The sequence below is a fragment of the Salvelinus sp. IW2-2015 genome, linkage group LG11 (genome assembly GCF_002910315.2).
Source record: "Salvelinus sp. IW2-2015 linkage group LG11, ASM291031v2, whole genome shotgun sequence".
NCBI classification, from domain to species: domain Eukaryota; kingdom Metazoa; phylum Chordata; class Actinopteri; order Salmoniformes; family Salmonidae; genus Salvelinus; species Salvelinus sp. IW2-2015.
The window spans coordinates 37,864,820-37,877,638 of record NC_036851.1 but is presented as its reverse complement, the minus strand read 5'-3'; the positions used below and the strand labels follow the sequence as shown (position 1 = coordinate 37,877,638).

At 45.6% G+C, this 12,819-nt stretch overlaps 1 protein-coding gene and 3 long non-coding RNA genes across 12 annotated transcripts; 2 read left to right on the top strand and 2 right to left on the bottom strand.

Annotated features, from left to right (window-relative positions):
• The first annotated feature begins 224 nt into the window (after window positions 1-224).
• On the top strand, window positions 225-4,494 carry fmoda (fibromodulin a). Of its 3 annotated transcripts, none has more exons than XM_023997004.2 (6): window positions 225-333; window positions 2,041-2,457; window positions 2,542-2,664; window positions 2,897-3,037; window positions 3,207-3,474; window positions 4,255-4,494. In XM_023997004.2, the coding sequence occupies exons 2-6, from the start codon at window positions 2,086-2,088 to the stop codon at window positions 4,404-4,406; spliced, it is 1,056 nt and encodes a 351-aa protein (XP_023852772.1). In that variant the 5' UTR covers window positions 225-333; window positions 2,041-2,085; the 3' UTR covers window positions 4,407-4,494. The 3 variants fall into 3 exon arrangements, with proteins under 3 accessions (XP_023852772.1, XP_070301815.1, XP_023852771.1); XM_070445714.1 differs by having other exon boundaries at window positions 257-337; XM_023997003.2 differs by having other exon boundaries at window positions 289-312.
• Window positions 4,444-4,875, bottom strand: LOC139028398 (uncharacterized). 2 transcript variants are annotated; one of them, XR_011480618.1, is made up of 3 exons: window positions 4,804-4,875; window positions 4,540-4,629; window positions 4,444-4,494 (listed from the first exon to the last, which is right to left on the bottom strand). It is a non-coding gene; the product is annotated as an uncharacterized lncRNA (long non-coding RNA). The 2 variants fall into 2 exon arrangements; XR_011480619.1 differs by having other exon boundaries at window positions 4,540-4,625; window positions 4,843-4,874.
• On the top strand, window positions 4,728-6,544 carry LOC139028397 (uncharacterized). 6 transcript variants are annotated; one of them, XR_011480617.1, is made up of 3 exons: window positions 4,728-4,748; window positions 5,048-5,090; window positions 5,469-6,544. It is a non-coding gene; the product is annotated as an uncharacterized lncRNA (long non-coding RNA). The 6 variants fall into 6 exon arrangements; XR_011480616.1 differs by lacking the exon at window positions 4,728-4,748 and adding an exon at window positions 4,796-4,834; XR_011480615.1 differs by lacking the exon at window positions 4,728-4,748 and adding an exon at window positions 4,850-4,961.
• Window positions 5,053-5,455, bottom strand: LOC139028399 (uncharacterized). Its single transcript, XR_011480620.1, has 2 exons — window positions 5,391-5,455; window positions 5,053-5,223 (listed from the first exon to the last, which is right to left on the bottom strand). It is a non-coding gene; the product is annotated as an uncharacterized lncRNA (long non-coding RNA).
• Window positions 6,545-12,819: the final 6,275 nt, after the last annotated feature.

The following is a 12,819-nucleotide window of genomic DNA, read 5'->3' as shown; positions in this document are numbered from 1 at the left end:
TTCAGCGATCGTCTTCTTATGTTCTGAACAACCAAACACTCTGCCTGTTGAGACAAGAACAGAGACACTCAGCAGAGGAGAGGAGGGAGCAGATGGGCAGGGTTGTGTGTGGTAACAGGAAAGGGTGAGGGAGGAAAGAAAAGGCAGGGGGACGCTAGCAAAAGTAGAGTGGGGGGGGGGTCGAGAGGAATGGAATGGATGGGTGGAGAGGGGGATGGAGGAGGGAAGGAAGTGAAGGAGAGAGAGGTTTTCATAAAGTGTTTGGCAAAGACCCTCTCAGTCCTGCACAGCCTCTCAAGAGGGACTCAAGAGGTACTGGTTCTCACTGGTCAGGTAGGTAGGTGTGTGTGTTTGCATGTGTGCATGAGCATTGTATGTGTGTTTTCTTGTGTGTGTTTGTGTGTGTGTGCGTGTGTGTGTGCATGAATACTGTATGGGTGTGTGTGGACGTGTGTGTGGACTTGTTTAACTACCAGAAGTCCGCACAAGAATAGTAAACAAACAAACATTTTACCAACTGGGGACATTTTGTTGGTCCCCACAAGGTGAAATGCTATTTCTAGTGGGTTTATGGTTAAGGTTAGAATTATTGTTAGGGTTAGAATTAGGTTTAGGGTTAGGTGCTACAGTAGGGTTAGTTTTAGGGTTAGGGTTAGGAGCTAGGATTAGGGTTAGGGTTAGGGTTAGGAGCTAGGATTAGGGTTAGGGTTAAGATTAGGGTTAGGGTAAAGGTACGGGTTAGGGTTAGATTTAGGGTTAGGGTAAAAGTACGGGTTAGGGTTAGATTTAGGGTTAGGGGTTACAAAATATGATTTTGAATGGGACTGAATTGTGTGAAACAAGTTTAGCTGTACAAGAGTTATTTGTCTGTCCCCATCAGATAACCCTTTTTGGTTCCAGATAGAACCCTTTTTGGTTCAAGGTAGAACCCTATTGGGTTGTAGAACCCTTTTCCCAGAGGGTTCTACATGGAACCCAAAAGAGTTCTACCTGTGGGGACAGACAAATAYCCCTTTTGGAACCCTTTTTTCTAAGAGTGTACATTCTTCTCTTTTTTACATTCTCCTCTGTGGATCCATTACCTGATGAAGAAAGATCCTTAAATATAGCCCCTGCAGTAACGTACAGTATTTAACATGCAGTATATCTAGTGTTGAGTCAATAGTGCCTGCTGTTTGGATGGGCAGCTGCTCTTTGGCTTGTTTTCATATCTGTATTATGTGTGTGTGTGTGTGTGTGTGTGTGTGTGTGTGTGTGTGTGTGTGTGTGTGTGTGGTGTGACGGTGTTGTGTTGTTTGTGTTTCTGTGTCTGTTGTGGTGCTGTGTGTGTGTGTGTGTGTGTGTGTGTGCTGTGTGTGTGTGTGTGTGTGTGTGTGTGTGTGTGTGTGTGTCTGTGTGTGTGTGTGTGTGTGTGTGTGTGTGTGTTGTGTGTTCTGTGTGTGTGTGTGTGTGTCTGTGTGTCTCTGTAGTGTGTGTGTGTGTGTGTGTGTTGTGTGTGTGTGGGTGTGTGTGTGTGTGTGTGTGGTGTGTGTGTGTGTGTGTGTGTGTGTGTGTGTGTGTGTGTGTGTGTGTGTTGTGTGGTGTGTGTGTGTGTGTGTGTGTGTGTGTGTGCTGTTCATGGAATTGATCCCCTGTAGCTCTCCTCTCTTTTTATGTGGTGATAGATTACATTTTGATAGATAACATTTGACTTGGGTTTTTCTTTGGTTATGGTGTTTTGATGTTTAGCATCTACATTTTACGGTCATTCCAGGAGTACATTATGTACTAAAGCTCTGGCAGCAGGAATGCATTATGTTGTTTTTACAAAGGGGGGCAGAGAAACGTCTTGATGGTAATTTATGAGTTTCAACTGCCAATGGGAGAGTGGGTCCTATACAATGTTCTCTCATTTCTATGGGGCCCTTTTTTATACAGTAGGGTCAGGTTGGTTGATGATTATTTTTCCACTGTCATTTGGAGTATTTCCCAGGATGTTCAGGTAGGTTTAACTCACATTTCTGAACACTGGGTAAGTCTCCTCTCTTTCTCTCCTCTTAGCTGCAGCAGATTTGTGTGTGAGTTCTTTCCTGCGTGTGTGTGACCATGCGTGGTGTGTGCGTGTTCCTTTTGGCATGCATCATGCCGCTATCCGTCGCCATGCCAGACAGGCAGGACCCGTTTCTCTGGCTGTCCGCSCTGCATGGTCGCGGTTACAACGAGGGCTCCCTATTGGCCGACACCACCGGGGGGGAGTGTCCTGATGAGTGTGACTGCCCGCCCTCCTTTCCCATCGCTATGTACTGTGACGGACGGGGGCTGACAGCCATGCCCACAGTACCCTCCAGGATGAAGTACCTGTACCTGCAGCACAACGAGATCACCGCCCTGCCAGACTCCGCCCTGGCTAACACTACTAACCTAGTCTGGGTCATGTTGCATCACAACGCGCTGTCTACAGACAAAATCGGCAAGAGGGTAGGCTAGACTACACTACACTAGGCTTCGATCAACCAATCAATACATAGATTATAACATAATTTCATCATCATTGTATTCCAGGCGTTTGCCAAGCTGCAAGGGTTGGAGCGTCTGTACCTACAACATAACAACCTGACTGGTGTTCCCCCCAACCTGCCACGCTCACTACGAGACCTCAGACTCAACAACAACAACATCAACAAGGTAACGACATCATTCAGACCCTTCATCACCGCTGCACTTTCAAACACTTGTATTCTTCTTCATCTTTATTCAGTCTTTATTTTGATTGTGAAGTGCATCCAGATGTTTTTCAATCAAGTGTCAAAGAGGCATGTAAAAAAACACACTCTTGGAAAGACCACAAGCGTTCTGGGCTTCATCACTGTTTTTATGCAATCATTTCAATAAAGTTTATTTTGTTGTGGTTGCCTAGATTACGCCAGAGGCCCTGGAGGGCATGGGCAACCTGACCATCCTGTATCTCCATGACAACGCTCTGACGGAGATGGGCACATCTCTTAGGGGGTTGAACTCACTCACACTCCTCGACGTCAGCGGCAACAAGCTGAAAAAGGTACCATAATGTAAATGGTGTGTGTGTATGTGTTTGTGTGTGCTTTTCACTTTTCTGTCTTCTCTTTGTGAAGCATTTAGTCAAAAATACCTTTGTAAAAACACAATATATAAATACATTTGTATTGATTGATCAAGTGATCTATTGATTGACTGACTGACCCCCCCAGGTTCCAGACAGCCTCCCAGAGCGCATCCACCAGCTGTACCTGGAGTCTAATGCCATCAGCGCTGTCCCAGAGGGATTCCTCAGCAAGTTCTCCCAGCTGCAATACATTCGCATGGGCCACAACCAGCTGACGGACAAGGGCATCCCTCCCAACACCTTCAACGTGACTGGCCTGGTGGAGCTGGACCTCAGCTTTAACCAGCTGGAGAGGATCCCCCCCGTCAGCCAGACGCTAGAGCACCTCTACCTACAGGCCAACCGCATCAAAGGTGTGTGTAATTAGTGACGTCTGACAACCTAATTAAGCATAATCAAAACTAATTTATGAGTCATCTCATCATGAACTACGGAGGCACCTGAGGATCAACAGCAACCACATATCATATCCTTAAACTGTATACAGTATGCATGTTTGCATGCAAGCAGAACATACACATGCAAATGTATGAGCACACAACATCTTGGCTGTCTATTGAAGTCCATGATGACAATACTCCATTGAAGTCCATGATGACAATACTCCATTGAAGTCCATGATGACAATGCTCCATTGAAGTCCATGATGACAATGCTCCATTGAAGTCCATGATGACAATGCTCCATTGAAGTCCATGATGACAATGCTCCATTGAAGTCCATGATGACAATSCTCCATTGAAGTCCATGATGACAATGCTCCATTGAAGTCCATGATGACAATGCTCCATTGAAGTCCATGATGACAATGCTCCATTGAGGTTGGGGGGAAGCTAAGTTACAGTAAGGCTTCTGGTGCTTGGGACACGTCATGTGGTTGTGCAGCATAGTGTGGCTGTGGTGCACAGATGCCCTTACACTCTGCTGCAGGTAGGACACGTCTAGAGTCTAATGACGTGATTCCAGCAGCACTTAGAAGTTGAAGAAACACATTTGCTCTTTGTTTGAATGCCAGAATTTGTTTGAATGCCAGAATGTAAACAATATCTCTCTCTGTCTCTACCTCTCTCGCTGGCTCTCTCCCACACTTGTCTCCTTCCCCTCTCTGTTGCTCTCTCCCTCCCTCTTTGTAGAGTTTACCCTGGGTAGTTTCTGTAGTGTCGTGGACGTGATTAACTTCTCCAAACTGAGGACGGTGCGTCTGGATGGGAATGAGATCAGCACCGGGGATGTCCCCTCCGACTCAGTCCTTTGTCTGCGCATGGCCAACACCATCGAGGTGTAACACTCCCTTCTCACCACCAGGCTACAGCACCATCAAGGTGTAACACAACCATCTCACCACCAGGCTACAGCACCATCAAGGTGTAACACTCCCCTCTCACCAACCAGGCTACAGCACCATTCTAGATGTACACACCCCCTCTCACCACCAGGCTACAGCACCATCAAGGTTGTAAACTCCCCTCTCACCACAGGCTACAAGCACCATCAAGGTGTAACACTCCCTCCACCACCAGCCTGACAGCCACCATCAAGGATGTAACACAACCATCACCACCAGGCTACTAGCACCATCAAAGTGGTAACCACTCCCCTCTCACCACCAGGCTACAGCCACAATAAGGTGTAACACTCCCCTCTCACCACCAGCTACAGCACCATCAAGGTGTAAACACAACCATCTCACCACCAGGCTACAGCACCATCAAGGTAAACACAAACAATCTCACCACCAGGCTACAGCACCATCAGGTTAACACTCCCCTCTCACCACCAGGCTACCAGAACCATCAAGTGTAACACTCCCCTCTCACCACCAGGCTACAGCACCATCAAGGTGTAAACACTCCCCTCTCACCCACCAGGCTACAGCACCATCAAGTGTAACACTCCCCTCTCACCACCAGCTACAGCACCATCTAGATGTAACACACCCCTCTCACCACCAGGCTACAGCACCATCAAGGTGTAACACTCCCCTCTCACCACCAGCTACAGCACCATCAAGGTTGTAACACTCCCCCCACCACCAGGCTACAGCACCATCAAGTGTAACACAACCATCTCACCACCAGGCTACAGCACCATCAAAGTGTAAACTATCCTCTCACCACCAGCTACAGCACCATCAAGGTGTAAACACTCCCTCCACCACCAGGCTACAGGCACCATCAAGGTGTAACACAACCATCTCACCACCAGGCTACACGCACCATCAAGTGTAAACACCACTCTCACCACCAGGCTACAGCACATCTAGTGTAACACTCCCCTCTCACCACCAGGCTACAGCACCATCAAGGTGTAAACACTCCCCTCTCACCACCAGGCCAGCACCATCAAGGTGTAACACTCCCCTCTCACCACCAGGCTACAGCACCATCAAGGTGTAACACTCCCCTCCTCACCACCAGGCTACAGCACCATCAAGGTGTAACACTCCCCTCTCACCACCAGGCTACAGCACCATCAAGGTGTAACACAACCATCTCAACACTGGAATGCAGCATTTCCAGTACACATCTGCAACTCCCCTATTTCCTGAACGGAGGGTAGCAGTTTGATCGTCACTAGTTACCAAAGCCACAAAGTCATAATTATGGCTAAACCCCACCTATTTCTATAATATATTAGCCATTCAGCAGACACTTCTATTCAGAATGACTTGCAGTCATGCATGCATACATTGGGTTGTCCTGGGAATCGTGCCAAGCGCTGCCAACTGAGCTACAATTTCTCTGCCAAAAATCTGATTTTAAATCTAACCCTAACCTTAACCACACTGCTAAACTTATGCCTAACCCTAACCTTGAATGAAGACTGAGAAGCACATTTTTGCTTTCATTAATTTTGACAATATAGCCAATTTTGACTCTGTGGCTGTGATAACTAGTGACAAAGCAGCAGTCCTAACTTTAGCATCACATTGCAATTCTCCAATCTCACCAAGAAGGGGCAGCAGAGGGTTATGAGACACAAAGGCACACCAAGTTTATTTTGGTTTGGTTTGTTCTACTAATATCATTCAAAAGGACATTATCATACATCTCCATATCAGGACAAGTTGTTTTCTAAACTTTAGAAATAGAATGTTCAAAGCATGTTCAAAGTCAACTTCATGTCAACTTTTGACGGTCAGAAAAAAACGATGGACGAATGGTGGTTCTGGCCATAATTTACGTTGTCTGACAACATATGAGCCTCAGAGAAATGCCATTGGCTCAGATCTCTGTGTTCCGGCCCTAACTCGAGTAGGCATGTAACTGTTGTGATTTATGATTGAGATTTATGATATGAAAGACATGTAGGCCTACTGCATGTATTGGTATTAGTATTGACTAAGGGCCTTGGTGTTTTGATGTCCTTCACAGGGCTTTCTTATTGACTTAATAAAGGTATTCATGTTTTACTAAGACTTAACCGGTTTTGATTTTGGATTATTGTTTAGGTTCAATCTCTTGTTTCACAAAATCAATATAGTTTTCGGGACAAAAAATGTAACTTGAGTGCCACAGTAAACCCACTGGGCCAGACGATACCCAGAAATTAGCTTTCATTGGGTAGGGTCTGCAGTTTGTATGTGATACGAGAGACAGAGGCAGCGACAAGGACAGACAGAGGCAGCGACAAGGACAGAGACACAAACAGAGACCCGATCACCCAACTATTTCTATATGGCGCACACACATACACTCTTACAAACACACTTTTTTTTATAGACTCACTCTTTCTGCACACACAAAATCACACACTTCCAAACATAGCCAAGGAAAGTGCTTTGAATGGTAAGGTGGGAAAACCTTGTCAACAAATGTGGGGGGGGGTCAATGTAAATAGTCCAGGTGGCCATTTAACGAATTGTTCAGCAGTCTTATGGCTTGGGGGTAGAAGCTGTTAAGGAGCCTTTTGTTCCTAGACTTGGTGCTTGGCGCTTTGTCAGACTGGAGTCTGACAATTCTTTGGGCTTTCGTCTGACACTGCCTACAGTAGTGTATAGGTCCTGGATGAAAGGAAGCTCGGCCGCAGTGATGTACTGGGCCGTACGCTCTACCCTCTGTAGCGCCTTACGGTCAGATGCCGAGCAGTTGCCATACCAGGCGGTGATGCAACCGGTCGGGATGTTCTCGATGGTGCAGCTGTAGAACTTCTTGAGGATCTGGGGACTCATGCCAAATATTTTCAGTCTCCTGAGGGGGAAAGGTGTTGTGGTGCCCTCTTCACGACTGTCTTGGTGTGTTTGGAACATGATAGTTTGTTGGTTATATGGACACCAGGAACTTGAAACTCTCGACCCGCTCCACTACAGCCCCGTCGATATGAATGGCGGCCTCTGCCTCTGTCTATTTGGCCCGCATTTTCCTGTAGTCCACGATCAGCTCCTTTGTCTTGCTCACATTGAGGGAGAGGTTGTTGTCCTGGCACCACACTGCCAAGTCACTGACCTCCTCCCTATAGGCTGTCTCATCATTGTCGGTGATCAGGCCTACCACTGTTGTGTCATCAGCAAACTTAAGGATGGTATCGGAGTTGTGTTTGGCCACGCAGTCAAGGGTGAACAGGGAGTACAGGAGGGGACTAAGCATGCACTCCTGAGGGGCCCCAGTGTTGAGGATCAGCGTGGTACACGTGTTGTTGACTACCCTTACCACCTGGGGGCAGCTCGTCAGGAAGTCCATGATCCAGTTGCAGAGGGAGGTGTTTAGTCCCAGGGTCCTTAGGTTAATGATGAGCTTTGTGGGCACTATGGTGTTGAACGCTGCTGAGCTATAGTTAATGAACAGCATTCTCACATAGGTTTTCCTTTTGTCCAGGTGGGAAAGGGCAGTGTGGAGTGCGATTGAGACTGCGTCATATGTGGATCTGTTGGGGCGGTATGGGAATTGGAGTGGGTCTAGGGTATCCGGGAGGATGCTGTTGATGTGAGCCATGACCAGCCTTTCAAAGCACTTCATGGCTACCAAAGTGAGTGCTACGGGGCGCTAATAATTTAAGCAGGTTACCTTCGCTTCCTTGGMCCCAGGGACGTTGGCAGTCTGCTTGAAACATGTAGGTATCACAGACTCAGTCAGGCAGAGGTTGAAAATGTCAGTGAAGACACTGTAATCCTAGATTCAGATCATTCAGGCGAGAAAAAAACATCACCCAGATAGGCCAGTCATGTGAGAAACACGTCATCATGCAAGCAGTCAGACAAGTGAAAATGATGGTCATTAAAGAAAACTTTAAAATCGTCTCTCAATTCAAAAAAGCTAGTCAATACTTTTCCCATTGATAACCAGCGCACTTCTGTATGTTGTAAAAGCGTTACATGGTCGCTGCCCATGTCATTGCATAGTGCAGAAAATACATGAGAGTTCAAGGGCCTTGCTTTAACAAAGTTTTCACTGTAGTGTCCAAAACGTCTTTCAAGCTGTCAGGCATTTACTTGGCAGCAAGAGCCTCTCGGTGGATGCTGCAGTGTACCCAAGTGGCGTCGGGAGCAACTGCTTGCACACGCGTTACCACTCCACTATGTCTCCCTGTCATGGCTTTTGTGCCATCAGTACAGATACAGACACATCTTGACCACCAGAGTCTATTTGATGTCACAAAGAAGTCCAGTACTTTAAAAATATAATCTCCTGTTGTCCTGGTTTCCAGAAGAGGATGTCTTCCTTAATTGACCCCCCATACACGTAACGGACATACACTAAAGAAATGTCCTTGTTTTCAAAAGAAAAGCATTTTTTTCATCCATTAAAATAAAATAAAATAGTTCAGAAATACAGTGTAGACATTGTTAATGTTTTAAATGACTATTGTAGATGGAAATGGCTGATTTTATATGAAATATCTACATAGGCGGACAGAGGCCCATTATCAGCAACAATCACTCCTTTCTTCCAATGGTACCTTGTGTTAGCTAATCCAAGTATAGCATTTTAAAAGGCTAATTGATAATTAGAAAACTCCTTTGCAATTATGTTAGCACAGCTAAAAACTGTTGTTCTGATTAAAGAAGCAATACAACTGGCCTTCTTTAGACTTGTTGAGTATCTGGAACATCAGCATTTGTGGGTTCGATTACAGGCTCAAAATGGCGAGAAACAAAGAACTTTCTTCTGAAACTCGTCAGTCTGTTCTTGTTCTGAGAAGTGGCTATTCCATGCAAGAAATTGCCAAGGAACTGCAGATCTGGTACAACACTGTGTACTACTCCCTTCACAGAACAGTACAAACTGGCTATAACTAGAATAGAAAGAGGAGTGGGAGGCCGCGGTGCACAACGGAGCAAGAAGACAAGTACATTAGTGACTCTGGGATGCTGGCCTTCTAGGCAGAGTTCCTCTGTCCAGTGTCTATGATATTTTGCCTTATTGGCCAGTCTGAGATATGGCTTTTGCTTTGCAACTCTGCCTAGAAGGCTATCATCCTGGAGTCGCCTCTTCACTGTTGACGTTGAGACTGGTGTTTTGCGGGTACTACTGTTCGCTGAACACTAGATTGTTTAATTTTATTTTTGGAAGTGAAATGATGCTACTCAGGAGAGAAAAAAAACTCACCCAAATGTAAAGCCCTGTTGGAAAATATACAGTTGAAGTCGGAAGTTTACATACACTTAGGTTGGAGTCATTAAAACTAGTTTTTCAACCATCACACATTTCTTGTTAACAAACTATAGTTTTGGCAAGTCGGTTAGGACATCTACTTTGTGCATGACACTAGTKATTTTTCCAACAATTGTTTACAGACAGATTATTTCACTTATAATTCACTGTATCACAATTCCAGTGGGTCAGAAGTTTACATACGCTAAGTTGACTGTGCCTTTAAACAGCTTGGAAAATTCCAGAAAATTATGTAATGGCTTTAGAAGCTTCTGATAGGCTCATTGACATCATTTGAGGTGTACCTGTGGATGTGTTTCAAGGCCTAACTTCAAACTCAGTGCCTGTTTACTTGACATCATGGGAAAATTAAAAGAAATAAGCCAAGAACCCAGGAAAAAAAATTGTAGACCTCCACAAGTCTGGTTCATCCTTGGGAGCAATTTCCAAATGCCTGAAGGTACCACGTTCATCTGTACAAACAATAGTACACAAGTATAAACACCATGGGACCACACAGCTGTCATACCGCTCAGGAAGGAGACGCGTTCTGTCTCCTGGGGAAGAATGTACTTTGGTGCGAAAAGTGCAAATCAATCCCAGAACAACAGCAAAGGACCTTGTGAATATCCTGGAGGAAACATGAACAAAAGTATCTATATCCACAGTAAAACGAGTCCTATATCAACACAACCTGAAAGTCCGCTCAGCAAGGAAGAAGCCGCTCCTCCAAAACCGCCATATAAAAGCCAGACTACGGTTTGCAACTGCACATGGGGACAAAGATTGTACTTTTTGGAGAAATGTCCTCTGGTCTGATGAAACAAAAATAGAACTGTTTGGCCATAATGACCATTGTTATGTTTGGAGGAAAAAAGGGGAAGTTTGCAAGCCGAAGAACACCATCCCAACCGTGAAGCACGGGGGTGGCAGTATCATGTTGTGGGGGTGCTTTGCTGCAGGAGGAACTGGTGCACTTCACAAAATAGATGGCTTCATGAGAAAGGAAAATTAGGTGGGTATGTTGAAGCAACATCTCAAGACATCAGTCAGGAAGTTAAAGTTTGGTCGCAAACGGGTCTTCCAAATGGACAATGACCCCAAGCATACTTCCAAAGTTGTGGCAAAATGGCTTAAGGACAACAAAGTCACTGGGTGGCCAGTCCTCTTCTTGCTGTGCCGGGTGGAGATTATAACAGAACATGGCCAATATGTTCAAATGTTCATAGATGACCAGCAGGGTCAAATAATAATAATTACAGTGGTTGTCGAGGGTGTAACAGGTCAGCACCTCATGAGTAAATGTCAGTTGGCTTTTCATAGCCGATCATTCAGAGTATCTCTACAGAGTATCTCTGCTGTCTCTAGAGAATTGAAAACAGTAGGTCTGGGACAGGTAGCACAGTTGAAACTGCAGCAGCAGCACGGCCAGGTGGACTGGGGACAGCAAGGAGTCATCATGCCAGGTAGTCCTGAGGCATGGTCCTAGGGCTCAGGTCCTCTGAGAGAGAGAAAGAAAGAAAGAAAGAAAGAAAGAAAGAAAGAAAGAAAGAAAGAAAGAAAGAAAGAAAAAAGGAGAGAAAGAGAGAAAAGGAGAGAAAGAGAGAGAATTAGAGAGAGCATACTTAAATTCACATGGGACACTGGATAAGACAGGATAAATACTGATATATAGAAATACAGATATAACAGATAGACCCTAGCCCCCCGACACATAAACTACTGCAGCATAAATACTGGAGGCTGAGACAGGAAGGGTCGGGAGACACTGATACAACCGGATAGGGCCAAACAGGAAGGATATAACCCCACCCACTTTGCCAAAGCACAGCCCCCACACCACTAGAGGGATAACTTCAACAACCAACGTACCATCCTGAGACAAGGCCGAGTATAGCCCACAAAGATCTCCGCCACGGCACAACCCAAGGGGGGGTGTCAACCCAGACAGGAAGATCACGTCAGTGACTCAACCCACTCAAGTGACGCACCCCTCCTAGGGACGGCATGGAAGAGCACCAGTAAGCCAGTGACTCAGCCTCTGTAATAGGGTTAGAGGCAGAGAATCCCAGTGGAGAGAGGGGAACCGGCCAGGCAGAGACAGCAAGAGCGGTTCGTTGCTCCAGTGCCTTTCCATTCACCTTCACACTCCTGGGCCAGACTACACTCAATCATAGGACCTACTGAAGAGAGTCTTCAATAAAGACTTATAGGTTGAGACCATAGTCTGCATTTCTCACATGGGTAGGCAGACCGTTCCATAAAAATGGAGATCTATAGGAGAAAACCCTGCCTCCAGCTGTTTGCTTAGAAATTCTAGGGACAGTAAGGAGGCCTGCGTCTTCTGACCGTAGTGTACGTGTAGGTATGTACGGCAGGACCAAATCGGAAAGATAGGTTGGAGCAAGCTCATGTAATGCTTTGTAGGTTAGCAGTAAAACCTTAAAATCAGCCCTTGCCTTAACAGGAAGCCAGTGTAGAGAGGCTAGCACTGGAGTAATATGATCCAAGTTTTGGGTTCGAGTCAAGATTCTAGCAGCCATGTTCGCACTAACTGAAGTGTATTTAGTGCGTTATCCGGGTAGCCGGAAGGTAGAGCATTGCAGTAGTCTAACCTAGAAGTGACAAAAGCAAGGATACATTTTTCTGCATAATTTTTGGACAGAAAGTTTCAGATTTTCGCAATGTTACGTAGATGAAAAAAGCTGTTGTTGAAACAGTCTTGATATGTTCGTCAAAAGAGAGATCAGAGTCCAGAGTAACGCCAAGGTCCTGCACAGTTTTATTTGAGACGTCAGATTCGACAGAAGATCTCTTTGTTTCTTGGGAGTTTAAAAGTAGTACATTTGCAGCCATCCARTTCCTTATGTCTGAAACACAGGCTTCCAGGGAGGGCAATTTTGGTGCTTCACCATGTTTCATCAAAATGTACAGCTGTGTGTCATCTGCATAGCAGTGAAAGTTAACATTATGTTTCCGAATGACATCACCAAGAGGTAAAATATATAGTGGAAACAATAGTGGTCCTAAAACGGAGCCTTGAGGAACACTGAAATTTACAGTTGATTTGTCAGAGGACAAACCATCCACAGAGACAAACTGATATCT